The 20,601-nt window shown below is 41.8% G+C and overlaps 1 protein-coding gene across 1 annotated transcript in view; it reads right to left on the reverse strand.

The window, feature by feature from the left end:
• Nucleotides 1–19,401, reverse strand: part of LOC110543603 (zinc finger protein 431-like) — a 36,303-nt gene extending 16,902 nt beyond the window's left edge. The window contains exons 1-2 of the mRNA XM_060376059.1: nt 19,302–19,401; nt 16,273–16,421 (exon numbers count right to left, since the gene is read on the reverse strand). Of these exons, the coding sequence (XP_060232042.1) occupies nt 16,273–16,421; nt 19,302–19,401 (249 nt within the window). The remainder of the gene's footprint in view (nt 1–16,272; nt 16,422–19,301) is intronic.
• Between the last annotated feature and the right edge of the window lie 1,200 nt (nt 19,402–20,601).

Consider the following 20,601-nt stretch of genomic DNA (forward strand, 5'->3'; position numbering starts at 1 on the left):
CTGTCTTTTTCTTAAAACTCATTTTCACTTCATGCAGCATGACTCATTGGCAGAAAGCTCTCATACCATCAAAATAAACCACCTGCTGCATTTTTATAGTATGCAATAAAAGCACATTTGCTTTTTATTCCTATAACAACTTTTTCTCTAAAAAGCCTGATACTTGATTTTCCTTCTCCACATACCAACTAAAAATATGTTTAAAAAATTCAGATAGGTTGTGTTGTTTCTGCCTTTCATTTTCTATTGTGAACCATAAGGCAGACAAGATAACTGAAAGTCTCCTACCCAATGGACAAAAAGGAATGCAGCAAGAGTGAAATCAGAGAGAGAGAGAGAGAGGTTTGTTGATTTGACACTGCTTACGCTGTAATTATACACTGTTTCATGACCAATAATAGAGCACTGACTGTGAAAGTCTTTTATAAGTGTGTAATCCTTTAACCATTGATATGGTTTTCATTCATTTATCATACTGTCCTTCTGAGGCATCAAGCGTGACTTCAAAAAATAAGGAATTAGTTTATTTTAAAAGTTGTGCCACCACAAATATAAATGCAGTAAGCATGAGAATTCAGATAATTCCTTAAAACTAATAAAAGTACATGAAAAATTACTGAGAAGACTGTTGGGATCCATAGCAATTCTGTCATTTTATGAGAGCGCCATGCAATGTAGGCACACATAAACATGGATACAATGAGAATGTGTGAAAACATGGTTTATTTTGTTGTTTTTGGTAATGAGAGGATGTGGGTGTAGGTATTATCTGCAAATGCATCAAATTACAAACACTAAATATTTGCAGTTTTACATGAACTATAACAACACAACTTAATGTTACCTAATTTTAGTTTGTATTTGTGGGAAATCCCAAATTCTTCTATCAAGAGATTATTTTGTATGCTAATACACGATCCCATATCACATTCAAATTTATTGTTCAATTCTGGACCATTTTTTATTTTCACTCTTTGTCTTCTCAAATTATACTTGGTGGGATAGCTTTCACGACCATAATAATGTATTTTGTGTCCGTAAACTCTATTCTGAAGTCTTCTTTCTATGGCTGTGTAAATTATTTCATATCACTTTCAATTTTATATACTAACCGCAGTTTGCTAAAGAAATGGTCATGTAGGATATCATTTACCTTTTTATACTAAACAACACCAATGGAATGATGTATTTAAAAAAAAAACTAAGATGATGGCTATTTTCTATTTCAACATGAATTCAACAGAATCCAAAGAAAATTTCTATGAATTTCTAAGAGGAAAGCTGATTCCAAAGCTATGTGCAATGAAAAACAACACAGAATTCCAAATAGGATTATGAAATAAGAGTACACACATGGGCAGCTGTGACCTCAGAATGTATCTCAGAGCTACAACTATCAAGAATGTGTAAAACAGTTGTGACAAATTGGGAGATGAAGAGAAAAAGCCAAAATCGTAAGCCTAAAAAGATATTCAAATTTTCCTCAAAAGACCCAAGTAAACTCTGCCAGGAAAAATGTGTACTTGACCAAGGTTACCTATAGTTATATGTATATAGAAATTAAATAAACAGACTTCAAAATTCGTACAAAAGCAACTCAAACTGACCTCTAAAGTATAATTCTGACCCACCAGCTACTGTATATCAAGTTCCAAAAGGAGAGACCACATGCTCTATGCTCTGGAGCGCTCTGTGGAAATAAATTGATCAAAAAGTGAGCTATGATTCTACAGCCCCTAATGCTTTCTTGTGGTTTCAGGCAAATCCAGCCCTACTACTGAAAGCCACACACTAACCAATGTGTTGCGTGTTTTCCTGTTTGCTTACTTCCACATGGATTGTGCCACAAGATGTGGAAACTGCCTTATCTACTTACCCAACCCCATGCACACCTTAAAAACCTCTGCATCTCAGAAACCCCTTTTGTGTCCTGAAATTAAATTTTCCTGAATCACATCACTGTGGTTGAAAGTTGCGCAATTAAAGTTTCTAAACAAAAATGGCTGAAGAATGTACATCGCCCTCTTTCTACCAGCTTCAAAACTATTTATAAAAATTGCCACACAAACCTGAATGTGGAATGCAAGGTTCAGAACTTCTAGAGAGCAGACCATCAGTTTTCCAATCTGTCTTCCCACCACACACCAAAAGCAATGTGCATGTGGACACTGGACAGTGATATTTTAAGCATCACAGCTTTAAACTGCCAGGGCTACAGAGGAATTCTACCAGCCCACCACCAACCACCCCTAAGGAATCCACACTCAAGGGAGAATCAGCAACCAAGGACTGCTCCCCAAGCCACCACATAGATCAACAGAACGACAGTTGACCCTCGGTCTCAGCACCAACATATCAGACTCTGAGATCTTAGCAGACCTGTTCCTCCTGGTTTGGGGACAGTGATTCACATACTCAGCATTGCATGCTTTGTGGTACCCCTCACAGTTCTCTTCAGATGCATCAGAGAAAAATCCTGGAAAGAAACTATGAGCTACCTCACACTGGTGCTGCTGATTGGCAGGTCTGCCCAGGGTCCCTCATTCCCTCATTTCCTTTGACCACCCAGCTGTGCTTAAGGACACTAGCAGCTACTCTACTGGGGGATCAGATCAAATGACTCAGGCAGCTGAGACCTTCCCAGCTGGGCCCACACCTTAGGCACACACAGAGCCCTACTCTAAGAAATCTGTATTTTAGTACAACGTTCTAGTCTCCAAGACACAAGGAGACAGTTCCTCATCCAAGTCACAGGGTCCTTTGTGTGCACATTCCAACACACAATCATGTTCAGTGCAGTAATCTCTACCTCATAGCTGAGAAGTCCTGAAGCCAAACCAAAGTAAAAGAGTAACAACAATTAAAGCAAAAAGTGACCATGAATTTGAAAGTGAGGAGTGGTAACTGGGAAATGTATGAAAAAAAAAAAAAAAAAAAAAGGAAAGGACATAGATGATTCTCGGTACGAGAGGGTAGAAAGTTTATTATACATAAAAGGGACAGAATAGCCAGAGGCAGGGACATCAGGGAGAGTCTAGAGGGTACATGACTGTGAGCCTTATGAGGAAAGGGAGGAGGGGACAGGGTAAAGACAGACCAAGCGTCCAGGGTAGTAAATGATAGATGAAAAAGACCAGGTAACCAAAATGGCCTGTTAGGCTTGGCCACACCAGTTTGTCCAGAACTGTGTTTGTTGAACCAATGTAACTACAGAAATTTGGTTTCTAGAAATGAGTTTAGTTCCTCTTCCAGAATCTTGATTGACTTGGTCTGTGAACTCCAACTATTGCTAGTTTGAACTTTTCCTAACCATCTAAAATTGAATAATTGACACTTCCTGTCCAAGCAGGAAAGTTCTCAACATCCTTCTTCTCCATCCCTTTCTATGCTTTGATGACATCAACTTCAAAGTTGGTCAGTGAGCCCGATTCATACACAGATCCCTCTTTGTTTGTAATTGCCCACCCTAGGAAAGCCAGGGATGTTTGAGGAACCTCATTCACTGGTCTCTTTTCACTGACCAGGTTAAGGTCCAGCCTGAAATGAGTGGCAAGACATTGGGACACAGGCAAGATTAGGTGTTCAAAGAAAGTCTTAAATAAATACACTTCATGAAGAAAGGCTGAATTTTGGGAGACATTGCTCTAAACAGAAACTAATAAGAAATCCCTTTTGAAATAGGAAATAAACTATTTTTTAAAAAAAATATTTAATTTTATTTTCTGTACATTAGTGTGAATGTGTCAGATCCATTGCAATTGGCATTACAGACAGTTGTGATCTGCTACATGGGTGCTGGGAATTGAATCCGGATCCTTCTAAAGAGGAAACAGTGCTCTTAACCAGTGCTTCATCTCTCCAGTCCCAGAAATGAAATTCTTAACGACTAGGAAATGTTGGAGAAGAGAAAGAAATAAGAGATTAGAGCAGTGATGCATAAAGAAAATAAAACTTAGTAAATAATACCAACAATTGGCATTTTTAGAAAGATAAATATAATTGAAAAAATATATAGGTATACTGACTTTGAACAAAAGCAGGCCCTGCTCTGGTAGAGCTAATGGCATTAATCAAACACTGTTTGACCTTGATTCTACCTGCAGTGTTAGCTGCTGAGATTGGTAACCTGACATATAAAGCTACTGCAAATAGCTGAGTCTCAAATTTCTGAGCAGCCATAGCCCTGTCTAGGAAGACTATAAATAAATGTATAGGATAGACCTACTTGGAAATTCAATATTCACTAGCTCCATCTAATTGAACACTCACCAATCTGGTTTCACTCATATGCAATAGTTAATACATGCTAGAAATTTAAAAATCACCAACCCTGTGGGAATCATGTCCTTCTTCATAGGGTGACTCCTGCAGCTGACTGCCTTAAACTTTATTCTTTGGTTTTGCTATTGCCTACCCTGTTTCACCCAGCAATTGTACATAATTAACTGTTCTTCCTGTTCTGAACAGAAGGCAGAAACCATGCTCCACACGCAAATCCTTTCACTGTAACTACAATGGACAGTATTACACTCCCAAATATGTTCCTGGCTTTTGAGAAGGAACTCTATTTTATTCTCAATACATGGATAACTTAGTGAAAGCTCTCAAGGCCTAGGCCTCAGTCTGTTACTGGCTATGCCAAGAATGTTAATGGATTTGAGAAAGAACTATGTCATTCCCCTTATTCATAGGCTTCATGGAATGCCTTCATTATTCAGGTCAGACATGAACACAAGTTTTGTTTTGTTTTTCCTTTTCAAAGCATTGTAAACCAGTATAGACTTGACCCTGTGGAAAAAAAAAAAAAACTATTCTTTAATCAAAAAGAAAAAAATGGAACTTTAGGTAAATGAATTTTAATTCAGAACATGGCTGTTCTGGCAAGAGATCATATCCAAAGACTTTCTAGGTCTATATGATCTGGTTGGAATACAGACACACCTTTAATCCCAGGAGAAAAAGATAAACAGATCTTTGTGGTCAAAATCAGCCAGGTAGGTATAGAGCAAGCTTCAGGAAAAGAAAAGCTTAGGTCAGGGTGTGGTGGTACAAACCTTTAACCTAGCCCTCAGGAAACAGAGAGATGCAGATGTTTGAGTTCTAGCCATTTCTAATCAGGCTGTTAAGCTGAGTCAGTGAGTTGAGAGGCAATGCAGTCAAGTTGAGTTTTCAGAATTCAGAAAAAGTTTTACTGGGAGCCTTTTACAGACACAAGTTGAAGAGAGAAACTAGACACAGGTGAAGACAGACAGAGCCAGAGAATGAGAAGCATCCACAAGATTATGACATATTGCCAAAGTCAGTATGAGGCCAAGCAGAGCAATTCAGTCACAAACTACGAAAAGCCAGATTGATTCAGTCACCTTGGAGGGGAGTCTGAGCCAGAACAGCTGAGTTGAACAGGCCAGAAAGAGTTCAGAAAGAACTAGAAAGGGTGACCTTATTCAGCACTAAGTCTCAGAGGATGAGATCATTCTAGGCCTAGGTTGGATTGTATGGAGGCTCGAAGTATGCAGCACTAGGCCTAGGTTAGCAGATGAAGGCACTAAGCGCCTGGAGGACAATTATTTCAGGGGAATAAAAGTTACTTTAACACCTTTATGTCACCACAGGCTGTAATGTTGGTAGTGACCCTGTAGGATCGCCTTGAGCAGCTTGGTAGAGACCTGTTCTTTGATATAAGGATCGGCCTGGTAGCTGGTTGTAAATCAGATTTTTTTTTCTCTCCTTTGCTAGGGTTGGAGCCAAATTTCTGCATAAGCCCGGTCAACATGTGTACACTAGCATGCTAATCTCTAACAGGCCTGGTTAGCACACTATTTACCTGTGGGGTGATTTAGAGGCAGTCCTCCCTTGGCTAAATTCTATTCAGTGTCACCTACTATTTCCCAAGCATTGGAAATACTTTACATCATCAATTCTACTCTTCCTCATCACAGCTTAATATTGGAGTGCTACCCAACAGACGAGATGCTGTTTACAACCCCCATAAAACTACGTCCAAATGGATCTCACACCTAAAGGTTAAATGCTAAGAGCAGAACTTGTAGAGGATGCAAGAGAAACTGGAACACCAAAGACAAATTAAGTGCTCCGAGTTTGGCGTCCCGCCATGAGGATGATTCTGCACACAAACCGCTGCTGCAAACGCTCTGCGCAGATGCGATCCCCTCAGTGAAGTGACTCAGATGCCACCGCTGGGTCCAGCGAGAGCCCAGAACCACAAAGTCCCTTCCCGGTGGACGCAATTGACCAGCCAGTCCCGGAAGAGACCCCACACACCAGCTCCCACCGCTCAGCCGCCTTCTCCTCCCCGCACTCACCATGTTGCGACTTCGGAGCTTGCCTCAGTTTCTCTCACAGCACCCAAGCAGCGGCGGCAGCGGCACTCAGTGCACTTCACCCGGAACCACGAGAGCCTGCTCAGCAGCAGGAGCTGAACCCACAGCAAGGCATCCGGAAGAACACGCCTCCTCTCTTTTCTGGCGGGTCCAACCGGAGGCCTTGATTGGCCGGAGAGTCTTGAGTGACGGGAGCGCCTTCCTTAGGTTTAGGGAGTCTCCTTTAGGGTTAGAGTGTGCGGAACAGACACAGCCCTTTAGTCCCTGACCCTGGCTTCCAGTCCAGGACAGCGCCTTCTCCAGATCTGCAGAGGTTCGCATTTCAGCAGCGCTAATGCCTGTCCTCCCATATCCTGCACATCTGCCTGCACACCCAGCCTCGGAACCGCCCAGCCATCCCACCCTGGCCGCTCAGCCTCTTGCTGCTCTCCAACAAGATCTCATGGCATGCTGGAGCTCTCCCACAGCATTCAGGGGGCAGTTCTGGTTCTTCCTCTGTGTCTTCTATTTGATTCTATTGATCTACCAGTCAACTTCTATGCCAGTACCATGGAGTTTTTATTATTGTTGCTCTGTAGTACAGCTTGAGATCTGGGATGGAGATACCTCCAGACAATCTGTTGTTACACAGGATTGTTTTAGCAGTTCTGTTTTTTTTTTTTCATATGAACTTGAGACTATTACTCAGCAATTAAAAACAAAGAAATCATTAAATTTGCAGGCAAATGGCAGGAACTAAAAAATATCATCCTGAGTGAGGTAACCCAGAAGCAGAAAGACACATATGGTGTATACTGACTTATAATTGGATATTAGACATATAATATAGGAAAAACATACTAAAATCTATAGTCCTAATGTAGCTAAACAACAAGGAGGACTCTAGGGAAGCGCATGAAACCTCAATCAGAAGGGCAAACAGGATAGACATCGGAAGTGGGAGAAGACAAAGAAGACAGAAGCCTTCCACAGGAGTCCTCTGAAAGATTCTACCCACAAGGGTTTTGACAGAGATACTGGGACTCATACCCAAACTTTGGGCAGAGTGCAGGAAACCCTATGGAACGTGAGGGAGATAGGAAGATCTGGAAGGGACAGGATCTCCACAAGAAGACTAACAGAGCCAAAAAAAAAAAAAAAAAACCTGGGTGTAGATGTCTTTTCTGAGACTGATATTCCATCCAAGGAACATGAATTGAGATAGCTTAGAACCTCTGCTCAGTTATAGCCCATAGAAGCTCAGTTTCCAAGTGGGTTCCCTAGTAAGGGAAATGGTCTGTCTCTGACAAGAATTCAGTGGCAGGCTATTTGATCACTTCCCCCTGACATGGGCATCCTTACAGGCCACAAAGAAGATGATGCAACCAGTCTTGATGAGACTTGATAGGCTAGGGTCAGATGGAAGGGAAAGAGGACCTCCCCTTTCAGTAGACTTGGGGTGGGGCATGGATGGAGAAGATGGAGGGAGGGTGGGATTGGGAGAAGATGAGGGATAGTGCTACAGCTGGAATACAATGTGAATAAATTGTAATAAATAAAAAATAAATAAAAAGGAAAAAGAAGAATGTTACAATATAGAAATTATAAATAAATCTATGTATGTTGGAAGAAAAAACACATCCATGGTCTGATTTAATTTACTGCTATTAAGTACACATATGTATGCATATAGAGTTCTAAATATAAGTCTTTTAATGTGACTTCTATATGTTTTCACGGTGACTTTTCTGGTGCTGGATAATAACTGATTTTTATGCTCTTTACTAGGAAGAATATTTATCCCGTGCTCAGCTTTATTTGTTCCATGTATTTCTTTGCCTCGGTTTGAGGACTATGATTCCTTCCTGGAGCACTTCAGTATGTCTATTAGCATTTTCCTTTTCAGTTCATGTATATGCACATATATTGGTAAGTCTTATGAGTGTAGCTTCTGTCATTAAAAGCAGTCACAATCCCAGATCCTACTCTGATTCTCTGTCTTGAACAATATTTTCACAACCTTTTTTGCATATCCTCTAGGCATTAAATGTGGGGATTCTTTTGTAGCAGATGTGTTATCCAAAATTTTTAATAGGTTTTGGTTGTCTCTCATGATTTTTTGGCAAAAACAAATCCAAAGGAAAAAAAAAAAAACAAAACAAAAAGGCTTTTTTGGTCACTGGTGAACTATGCTTATCTATAGATATAATGAAAATATTAGGTAGATATTATGCTGGTTTATTAAAGTGATCATTGTATACTTTCCATTTAAACAACATGTTTATATTCATGCATGGACTTATTTGTATTATACTTATTTTTATGTAGATAACTCAGTATTATTGCTTAAGACTGTCACATATATTTACTGGAAGTTCTCCCACTTCCTTTTTATTTATCCACCTTCATATTTAGAGTATCTCCCCCACATTATCCCAATCAGATCAATTTCACCTTGCCACTGTATTGATTGTCTACTATGTTACTTTTTTTCTACAGTTATTCCATGGTGAATACTCACAGCTGAAGATTTGGAAGTAGATGCCATAGAGTAGAGAGAACAAGTGATCTTTGGCTTTTTTGGTTCTGGGTAACCAAAAACAATATGTTTTTCTAGGTCCATTGATTTATTTGGATGACAGTTTCCTTATCCATTTAAAAGATATTTATAAGTTTTCATTTCATACTTATCCTGAATAGACTAGCGATGAAGGTGACTGAGCAAGTATATTTGGAGTGGGATGTTAATTCCTTTGTGCATATTGTCAAGGAATAAGAGAGCAGGGTCATGGGGCAGATTTATTTTTTTCCTTTAAGAGAAATCTCTACACTGATTTCTGGAATGGCTCAACCTTTTTAAAAGCTGCCCCCTCTTGTTTTTCAGAAATCCAGTTATTTTTCTGTTCTATAGAAGAATCTCAAATAGCACCAAATGTTTTGCTATACTCTAAAAAAAGAAAAAGGGGAACACATATTCAGTTCATATCTTATATATAATATTTACTATCATGTAATTAAATTTTGATATTGATATTGTCCACAAATTAATAATTAACAGCCAAAACTTCCTAAAATGTGTTTTCAGCAGTAGCATCTATTCTGACATAGAATGTCTGTGATTGTGAGACAAAGTGAGGGGCTCTTATTTTTGATTAAATATACATTTCAAGAAAAACTACTCAAAACTAGGTAAATAGTTTAATTTTATTATGCTGATGTGTTTTATTAGAGAGACTATGAATTCATGAAAATAATCAATTATTTAATATATTGTCTTTTGTTTTTAAAACATCTCAAAGTGTTCTTATCCAGTCTTCAGAGAATAATGTAAAACTTTGGAAAAAAGATGCACCCCAGAAGTCCTGCACTGAAGTCCAAGATGGAGAAGATCTCCAAGCCACCATGTTCTAGAATTAATAACCTTTATACAAGGAAATTCATACACTTAAGAGATTATTAAATAAAAATATATTAAATGGTAGCATGCATTCATCTCTGACTACTACTGAAAGAGGAGCAATCTAAATCAGATTTTTGCATTCCAAATGTCCTGTCAACCTTAAATCTCTTCTAGGTTCAGGACCCAGGTTTTTGAACAATTTCAACTGTTAAAAATGCTAGACTGCAAGTCTCACCCTTAAAGTACTAGGATACTTACAGAGCGAATCTGTCTTCTGGATCAAAATGTATACCCTGAAAGATAGACCTGAAGAGTTTATCAATGCCACAATGCTCAAACATACAAAGAACAGAGAACACAAATACGGAAAACATCAAGGAAAAGTCACCTATAAGCACTGTGTTCACAGTTCATAGATGAACAGATATGCTGAGCTACTCTTACTTCAGAATAAGGCATCTTTTGCTTCTGAGAAGGCAGGCTCAGAGGAGATACACAGCTGCTTCTATGCAGAACCAGAAGGAGTTCATTTTATCTACCCCTGGCTGCAGTCTAGCTCAGGACTATGACATCATCACAGGAAATTTTATTTCATAAGGTTTATTTATATTTTATGTATATGTATATGGAAGTTTTTTTCCATGTATCCATGTACAGTACAGGCAGATGCCAGAAGCGTGCACCAGATTCATTGGGAATGAAGTTAAGGAGCTGTTTAGCTAGGAGCTTCTTTCTGAATTGGGACCTATGTCTTTTGTAACACCATCCAGTGCTATGGTATCACTGCTATGGTATCTTTCTAGGCACTTTTCAGTTAAAATCTATTTTTGTACATGTTAATTAAAATACACTACATCATTTCCTCCTTTGCATGTCCTTTTTCCATTCCTTTCCATATACTTCACTTCTATTTTTTCCTATTAAGTATGTAAGTTTGCATAAATATATAAACAATACCTGCTGAGTCCATTTCTGTTGGGTGTATTTATTGTTGTACATTAATTAAAATACATTACATCAATTTCCCCTTTCCATGTTCTCTCTTCATCCCTTCCCAAATTCTTCCATTCCAATTTTTCCTTATAAGTATGTGAGAAATTATGTGTGAATATATGAATTAAACCTGAATCCATTTCTGTTGGTTCTGTGTATATGTTTTCAGGGCTGAAGAATTTCCATTGCATATGTAATGAGGGAGCTCATCCCTGCCTAAGGCTAATTTCCCCACTTGCAGGAAAGTTTCTACATTAATGACTAACAGGAATATGACCCTGGAGTGATCTAAGCTGCCTTGAAAAAGAAATATTAGAAAAGACAAAGTGGTAAATACCTCTGCAAACAATTGCTAGTGCCATGGCTCTGAATTTCTGTAGTTGTAGGGAAGACTATGGACTTTGGCCTGGGCTACTAACTGCCTGATTTTGTTTTGAAGGTCTTCCACTATACCACTGATCATTCACTTTTTGGGTAAACTTGAAACCTTGAAATTCCTGCCTCTTCTTTCTAAGCACCTTGATTACAAACTTGCATCACCAAACCTGGCTGAGGTGGCTTCAAATTTGTTTAGTGATTGAGTGTCGTGATGAGTAAGATGAGCAGTTACACTGAACTATATTATTACAAAACCACTTATATCTGTGAATCTTGGTTTCACTATCTTTAGAATAAGAATAGAACTCTGCCCTAGTCTTAGATGAGTTATACACTCGATGATAATGGAAAGCGATATTGCTCATAGATGGAAGAGAGTGGACTTTAACCAGGACAGGAGCCTTCTTCTCTGTTACTGAAGTTAGGAACACAGCCCATGTCCAAACTACCATAACCAGTCAGGCTCAACCACCCATCCTCAATAAGCCAATTAAAAGAACTAAGTTACCAAGCCATGACATGTCTCCTTATAATGCAGGCACTCTGGAGGCATGGTGGGTATATCTATGATATATACTGAGTTACAGGATAGCCAGAGATACATAGTGGGACTATTCTTTAAAATAAAAAAGAGAGAAAACAATGACAAAAAGTATATTATTGATGAAAACTGAAAATATATTAACATATTTATTCCATAATTTTGACCAGTGATGAAGTTATAAGGTAACTAATTTATCGTTGAGGTCCCAACAATTTTAGATGGAAGGCAAGATACACATTTCTAAGTAATCTAACCAAGCCATGTAATAAATTTTTCCTATCCTTAAATCCCTCTTCATTCTCAGCTCTTTTATCTCCAACAAGGTATTCGGACATTGAATTACTGTTTATTTAGCAAAGAAGATCTCATCTAAAAGAATCAGTCTTTTCATAGAAAGAGACTCAAGGGGAAATTAGAATTTCATGGAGTTCACAGTTTGATGAGATGTTCACCTAAGGGAGAGATATAAATGTGTTTTTACAATATCCTTATTCTTACCAGGCAGGCAGGTTAAAGAGATGAAAGAGTTGGGACTGAGGAGCTTTAAGATCCAATAGGATATTTTTTTTTCCCATACAGGTCTTTCACTTGCTTGGTTAGAGTCACACCAAGGTACTTTATGTTATTTGTGGCTATTGTAAAAGGTGTTGTTTCTTTCTCAGCCATTTTGTCTTTTTTATTAAAGGGGGCTGCTGATGTTTTTAGTAACTTTTGTATGCAGCCACTTTGCTGAAGGCGTTTATCAGCTGAAGGAGATTTCTGGCAGGCAAATTATGGAAACTAGAAAAGATCATCTTGAGTGAGGTAACTCAGAAGCACAAAGACACACATGGTATATACTCACTCATAAGTGCTTATTAGACGTAGAGGATAAATATACTGAGATCTATATGCCTGCAGAAGCCGGACAACAGGGAAGACCCTAGGGAAGATGCTCAATCCTCATTCAGAATGGCAAATGTGATAGATATCCAAAGCGAGAGAAGACAGGAAATAGGTCTGGAGCCTACCACAGATGGACTCTGAAAGAATCCACTGATGTAGGTATCGAAGTAGAGGATAAGACTCATAGCCAAACTATGGAAAGAATACTATGGAATTTTATGAAAGAAGGGATGATAGAAAGACCTTTAGGGGAAAGGAGATCCAAAAGGAGACCAACAGTCCCCCAAAATACTGGTCCCTGGGGCCCCTGCAGAGACTGATACCCCAACCAAAGAACATGCTATAAGACCTGGGGTCTCATAGCTCAGGAGTTCAAGATCGTGCCCTTCCCAGAAACTCCCACAGAACATGACTTGTTACAAAAGGAAGAGGTTTATTAAACATTGCGCAATGGGGTCACCCCTGCTGGCCAGCAAAGAGTGGCAGCGGGAGACAAAAGCCTTAGGTTTTTAAAAGAAAAATTGCAGGAAATTTGAAGTTGCAGTTTTGGCAATTTATGATTGGATTAGGAAGCTATAAAGTAAGATAATTGGTTAGTCTTAGGTGCTCGCTTGGCCAGTCCAGCCAAGTGTGGATACTGCTGCAATTGAAGGTGAGGTGATTACCTCATCTTTGAAGATTGGGGCTGCGGACTTTTGGCTGGAGGTCAGGAGCTACTCAGAAGAAGGATTGAGGCCGTCTGGGTTGGTTGCTAAGAAACACTATCTCAAATACAAGGGTCTGGTCATACTTTTTGCTGAGTGAAGGTCATTGTTTGCTCACTTTTTTTATATCTGTCTTCACAGATAGGGTCACATTTCTCCATTCTCTGGAAAGGTACTAAGAGGCTTTAGCTTAATCTGGACCTAAAACTCAAAACTATAGGCTTTAGAAGACATACAGGTTACAAAGTTAGTCTAACCCTTTCATTTCCCCCTTCTCCTTGTAACTGCTTCAATCATGAAGCAGCTGCATAGTGAGAATTTTATCTTAAAATTTTTTTTCCTTTTGACTCAACATTTTAGCCTGTAGAATGGGACAATGGGCCAGAGATCCGTCTTCTGGAATTTCTTAATGCTGATGATTGGACCATTGGTTGATATCTCAGTTTGAAAGAGGCTGAAATGCTGTTCAAAAGTTGGGGTGAGTACTTGGGTAGTTACCTTAGTTATCTGGGTTTAAATGTAAAAGAAACAAGCAAAGTAGATAAGGGTCCCATTCCTTGAATGGCCAGGGGGTTGCTTTTAACTGAATTTTAAGAATTTTTTTCTGATCTTTAGAGCTCCCACCCAAGATACTAGAATTTCTTACTTTGATGCCAAAATAATGGCCTTTTTTAATTTACTAAAGATTACTAGGAGCCAGTCAAAGGCTGGTCAATGAGGCAGTCCTCAACAATCTGGTTAGTTGATTCAATTGAAGAGACAGGGAGCTGTCATGTCAGCTTCCAACAAGTCCAGATTTTAGCTTGCAGTCCATAGCTGATCCAGGAAATAGAGTCAACCAGGTGAAAATCTGCTGAGACAAATTCAGACTAGAGACAGAAGTTATGATTTGTCTATTAAATGGGAAAAATGAGGAATTCCAACAACAGGAAAAATCTCATCTGAGATCCATTTGAGCTATGCCAGATCCAGGTCTCATGACCTTTTGATTTTTATAAACTCATATGAATTTTTGGTACACAAAAGGAAATATATATATTAAAAAACTCAGAAAAGTAACATCAGCCAGAATGCAAAGCTGTACTGTCTGCCAGCCCATCTCCCTGCCATGGCTACTGATAGCAGCGAAAGTGGGGTGCACCCTAAGGGTCACTTGGGACCTGGCACTGCCCCTCTCATCCTGATTCAACACCCAGAGACACTGTGATGGGGATGTGCTTCACCTCTGCCAGCTACTTTTTTTTTTGGAAGAGCCACAAAGTGAAAGATCAGAGAAAGCTCCCGTGATCTGCATAGCTTTTTCTTGTCCCCCTGGCAAGCACGTCCAGGTTTTCTCATGTTCAGCCTCACATGAAGGAGACTGGAGGTGGTTAGACAGACTGCCTGTCTTCTGGCTCAGGACACGGCTGTGAAGAGCACATTCTATGGTTGTGGAGTTCACTTCCTGTCTGTCATGTGACATACTGATATAATATACAGATGTGTGCACAAGGACGCACACACATACATAAGTACTGAAATGAAAGCAAGTGTAAAAGAAGGACTGAAGTTAGATCAGTAGGTCAACTGCTTGAAGATCTAGCAGGACTTTCAGTCTTTTTAATAATTTATTTAATTTTATTTTACACACATTAGCTTGAAGGCGTCAGATCCCTTGGGATTGGTATTATAGACATTTGTGAGCTATCATGTGGGTACTGGGAATTGAACCCGGGTCCTTTAGGAAGAGCAGACAGTGCTCTTAACCACTGAGCCATCTCTCCAGCCCAGGACTTTCAGTCTTAAAGGGTCTGTATGTCATTATAACAGTCAAGAAGTTGGACTAGCAGGCTTTCAGTCTTAAAAGGGTCTGCACATCATTATAACGGTCAAGAAGTTCTGGCCACACCTGGGTGGTCCCACAAAAAGTGTGTGGCGCCATGGCAAAAATACCATGAAGAGCTGGTGGAGGCCACTTTGCTTTCATCTGTTCAGCAAATGCAACCTGACCGTCCCCACCACAGATAATGAGGGTCATGGGAAAAATGTTCTGGTTTTAATATTTGAATTCTTCCCCCACCTCGGAGACACAGTCCTTCTGTGTGGCCAGGGATGTCCTGGAGGACTCGCTCTGTGGACCAGGCTGGCCTGGAACTCACGGAGATCCTCCTGCCTCTGTCTCACATTGAGGCGGGTTCTGGGACTTGAACTCAGGTTCCCGTGCTTGCAAGGCCGGTGCTTTACCTACTGAGCTAAGTTGCTGGTCCTGAGAGGTGAACTTTCGGTACCTCGGTGGTTTCTCTTCAGTATCACATGATGGAATCCTAGAAGCACTGTGCCATTTGTCTGGGAAGCCGATGATGGATGGATGGATGAGCAGAAACACACAACTGGTGAATGGGTGGTGGAGAACTCAGAGTTTGTTGAGATAAGGCCTTCCAGCTCCAAGCTTTTGGAGTATGGAGTATTTTGAGGGGCCTTAGCTAGAAATTGGAATACACCAGTTACTTCCAGGCAGATCTGATCCAGCTTTCTCTTCCTCCTCCTCCCCCTCCTGCATCTCCACCTCCTCCTCCTTTAACTCCACCCCTCCCCCTCCCCCTTCCTCTAGGAGGAGAAAGTCATCCAGCTGACAAGCCAGCTGAATCAGGAGCCAGGGTGTTTGTAAACATCCCTTGAATGAATACACATGGGCCTTTTGGGTCAAGTCCCTAAATGGCAATTGCAAAAGCCCTCGTTTGTAGCCATGCAGGAGGCGAGTTTCTGAGTCAAGGGGTCCCTCCTTCACCCAGGGCTGTGTGCTTGGAACCCGGGCTAAGAGAAGGCAGAGGACGGGGGAGGTGACTGCTTGCCTAACCTGTATGACACCACACTGCCGAAGCAGCTGCTGTCTGTCTGTGTTCTTGTCTAAGCTCCCCATCAGGACTTCAAAGTCACAAGGACAGATGCAATATCGGGAAGCAGAGCTGTTCTGGTTTTAGAGTATTTCTATGTGTTTCTTTTTGTTTGTTTGTTTTAAGATTTATTAATTTATTGTGTATACAGTGCTCTGGCTGCATATACACATACTTGACAGTAGAGGGCGCTAGATCTCACTATAGATGGTTGTGAGCTACTGTGTGGGTGTCGGGAATCGAACTCCCGACCTCTGGGAGAGCAGCTCTCTTCACCTCTGAGCCGTCGCTCCAGCACCTTGTATGTGTTTCTGACGAAATGTCCTGGGGATGGGATCCAAGTTTAAATAGAAAGTTCACATATCTCACTTTGGCCTGTATTTTTTCTGTAACACTTTGGGAAAGTCTGTGCAGCGAGGTTTCATGTTATAAAACTTTCTACTTTCTCTCTCCTCCCCCTTTTTCTCCTCCCCCTCCTCCTCTGCCTTCTCCATCCCCTCTTATCCCTCCTCCCCCTGCTCCTTGTGCCCCTGCTCCCCCTCCTCCTCGTGCCCCTCCTCTCCCTCCTCCTCCTCCTTCTTCCCCTCCCCTTCCTCCTTCTCTTTCTCTTCCTAATTTTCCTCCTCCACCCTCCTCCTTCCCTTCCTTTCTTGACACAGGTTCTCTCTGTATAGCCTTGGCTGTACTGGACTCTGTAGATCAGGCTGGCATTAAACTCGCAGTGTGCAAAGAAGGTGAGTGAGAGGAGAAACAGGGATGCTTCTGGGGAGCAGGGGAATCCAGAGAGAATTTGCACACTCAGTCACTCTTGACTGAGAGGGACAAACTATGAGAAGGGACTGAGGCGGTGATGCAGGAGGCAATGCCAGCCCTTTGAAATGGATTGGGAGGACCTGTGATCTCTCTTTGCTGGGTGGCCCTGCTAGGGCTGGCCCACAGGGCATGTGGGTATCTGTGGCTGAGACATCTGAAAGGACAGTGAACAGCTGGAGCATTTCAAGTCTGCTCACAGTTCACAGTAACCAACTGATGTGGTATGCATCTGTTTATGAATTACTGGTTTCAGGCCAGCAAGGGCTACAAAGGGAGTTCTTGGGGCAGCCTGGAATACAAAAAGAGGTCTAGGTTAGCCTAGGCTATAGAGTGAGACCCTGTGTCAAAAAAAGGAGCGGGTTTTTATGTCTGGAGGGATTTGGTCCTGTTGGGTACCCATATTGAAGCCCACAAGACATGGAAGAAAGCTGGAAGCTCCAGTTTGCTTAACCAGAGAATGCAAGGAGAGATGTCATGACTGAACCCAGTTGGATTTTTAGATGCTACGTAATTAGTGAATTAAGAATAAAACAAAGGTTAGAAATACTTTGTACATTGCTGTTATATTCTATGGGTGTAATTAAATGTAAAGATATAATCCTCATAAGATTGATATGTCCCTTTTAAATAAATTGTTGGTATTATTGTTTTGTATTGTTTTGTTTTTGAGACGGGGTTTCTCTGTGTTCCCTTGCTGTCCTGAACCCATTCTGTAGGCCAGGCTAGCCTTGAACTCACAGAGATCCTCCTGCCTCCGCCTCCCTGGGTGCTGGGATCATAAGTGTGCGCCACTGCAACTGGGCATAAATAATTTTTTTTACTTCAAAGAACAATGGGCACATTTTAAAAAAACTTCAAAATAACATTCGAAATATTTCCTTAGACCGCTTTAAAATCAAAATAGCACCTACAATATTCAATACATTAAAATAATGCTCATTGTAAAGTCCTAACACTGCAGGATACAGACCAAAAGTCTGACAGCCCGTTTTTACTATTCACAGCTACAAATTCCATTTTCCTCCCTAAACCATTCCTGTGTCCTGATTTTTTTTTTCACGTAAATGCAATAGTTCACTCTGGATATCCCATATAAACACATATTTCATGTATGTAAAGTATACACAGAAATATGTCTATATATCCTCACATGGTTATCTATCTATCTATCTATCTACCTATCTATCTATCTATCTATCTCCCCACAAAAGAATATTTTTTTCAAACCAAATAGGATCTGTTACTTAGTACCATTTTTGGCCTTATTCTCTTTCTTCAACAGCAAATCTGAGCGCTCTCTCTGCACATATGCTGCATGCCAGCAGAGGGCACCAGATCTCACTACAGAAGGTCTTGAGCCGCTGTGTGAGTGGCGGGACTATAACTCAGGACCTTTGGGAGAGCAGCTGGCTCTCTTAACTTCTGAGCCTTCTCTCCAGCCCCTCTAAGAGGGGAAGGTTGGTAAGACGGAAAGAAAATAAAGAAGAGTGCCCTTGGTCAACCTGGTGCAAACACATACAAGCACAAGCATACAAGAGTTCGAACATAAGCAAGCTCACTTCTTCCAAGCTAGGCTCCCCTGTCTGGCTTCCCACATGTACAATCGAAAGTTTCAAGAAACCATTCCAGTTCCACCTGAAAGCCATCTGCCTGCCTTCCCCACTGGGCTCTGATTTTAATGTGACTCCGCTCACAGTAGGCGGGCCCCCATCCATCACTAATTAAGAAGATGTCTATGGAGGTCGCTGCTCACTGGCATGCTCAGCCTGCTTTCTTACAGACCCTGGACCACAAGCCCCGGGATGGCAGAGCCTCCCCAACAGCCCTCATGGCTCCGCCCACAGTGGATGGGACCTCCCTATCAATCATTAATCAAGAAGATGCGGGGAGGGGGCTTATAACACCCAGAACCACCAGCCCAGGCATGGCACCACCCACAGTGGGCAGGAACTACCCATCAACCACCATAGCTCCACCCACAGTGGGCTGGGCATCCTCACCATCACTAAGAAGGTCCCCCTTAGGGCCCTGCTCACAGGCTCACTCAGCCTGTTTTCTTATAGACTCTGGACGACCAGCCCGGAGATGGCTCCGCCCTCAATGGGCGGGGTCTCCCTCCCAGCCCAGTGACTCTGTCTGGTCCTCTTCTCCCCTACTGCCTAGTGACCCAGGACTTGACAGGTATCAGATTTTCTATTCCTCCAAGATTTTTAGCTGTGGTATCTTTTTATCTTGGGCAGAGAGATCCGAGGGAACAAGAGGGCCGGCTTTAATTAACAGTCTAATAGACTCCAAGAAAAGAGCCTCAGTTAAAGAGAAAGCAAGGCCTCAGGTCACTGTGACCCAGAACCTCCCCCACCTCTGTCCCCTTCCCTCTTTCTCCCCCCTCACGTGCAAGCTGGGCCTGGTCCACAGCAGAGAACTTGGCTTTCTGAGTTCTCCAGTTAAACCTGTGATGTGGCAAAAGGCCAGTAATGAGACTGATTGCCATCAGCGTCTGGAGGGCCCCGTGGCCTGTAAGGGAAGGACTGTAGAATCTGCCTCTGGTTCCCCAGAGGGAGAAGCTGCATGGAGGCTTTGGGTTCTTGGCGCTGGGCCAGACGATGGTTCCAACCTGGATAAAGGAGCAGGAGTTGGTTGAGGAGTGGGAGGAGGAGGTGGTGGAAAAAAATATTTCCATGGGAGTCCCATGCTGCAAAACAGATTGGGGGGTCTATGGAGCCAGGGCAGTGGCCTCTGGTTCAGATTCTATGGAAGGAGAATTGTTAGTGGGAATCAAAAAGGGCTTAAACCATGGAGGTGGATGAGTCACCAGGTTCTTCCAAACTACAATATATGGCACCTGATCTGGGTGCCTGCATGCTTTCTGAAAAACTTTATCTTCCACTGCTAAGACAGTGGGAAGGTGGAAGGTTCCTTCTAGTGGCCAGCCCACATTGAAGGTGGGCCATTCTGAGCTGCAAAAAGTCATCATTTTTCCTTTTCTCACATCAACTGAAAGACCGTGAGCTCTAGCTTTAACCTCTCCAAAATGAGTCAGAATCAAGTCAAGGGGTTTGGAAGTAGTGAAAGGCTCCCAAGAGCCTATCTAGACGGGGAGACCCCGCTTCCCAAGGAACAGCGAGACCAGCCTTCGGATGCAAGCCGCAAGAGGTTTATTTTGATACACGGGAACCCGGGGCGATCAAGCCTATCGGAGGACTTGCGCGCCTCTCGGTTGGGGTGACAGGTTTTTATTGGGCTCGGGAGCAGGAGGCGTGGTTACAGAAGCGAGAAGCATAGTTACAGGGTTCTGATTGGGTGGTTTGAACAAAGCCGTAGTTAAGTCACGTACCCAGAACAGGGAAGGCGGGAAGGCAGATTGTGAGCCGAGTCACGTACCCACCCGGAACCGGGAAGGCGGGAAAGAATGCAGCGAGGTAGCTATCCCCTCAGGGAACTTACTGCTATACCGCGCCTACTCTACATAACAATCACTGCTTATCTTTTGGTCTCTCATTTCCCCCTTTCCTATGATCATTTGAAGACCCAATCTTGGGTCTTCCAGATATGACCCCTTGTATCTTATAGATTTATTTTTTATAATGGGATCTGGGGTCCCTTCAGGTTGGATATAGGGGTAGTAAGCCAAGGAGATTACAGGATCTCTCTAGGCTTTTAGCCCAGTTGCTGCAATATTAGTGTCCATTTC

This window comes from Meriones unguiculatus (genome assembly GCF_030254825.1).
Source record: "Meriones unguiculatus strain TT.TT164.6M chromosome 13 unlocalized genomic scaffold, Bangor_MerUng_6.1 Chr13_unordered_Scaffold_28, whole genome shotgun sequence".
NCBI lineage: Eukaryota > Metazoa > Chordata > Mammalia > Rodentia > Muridae > Meriones > Meriones unguiculatus.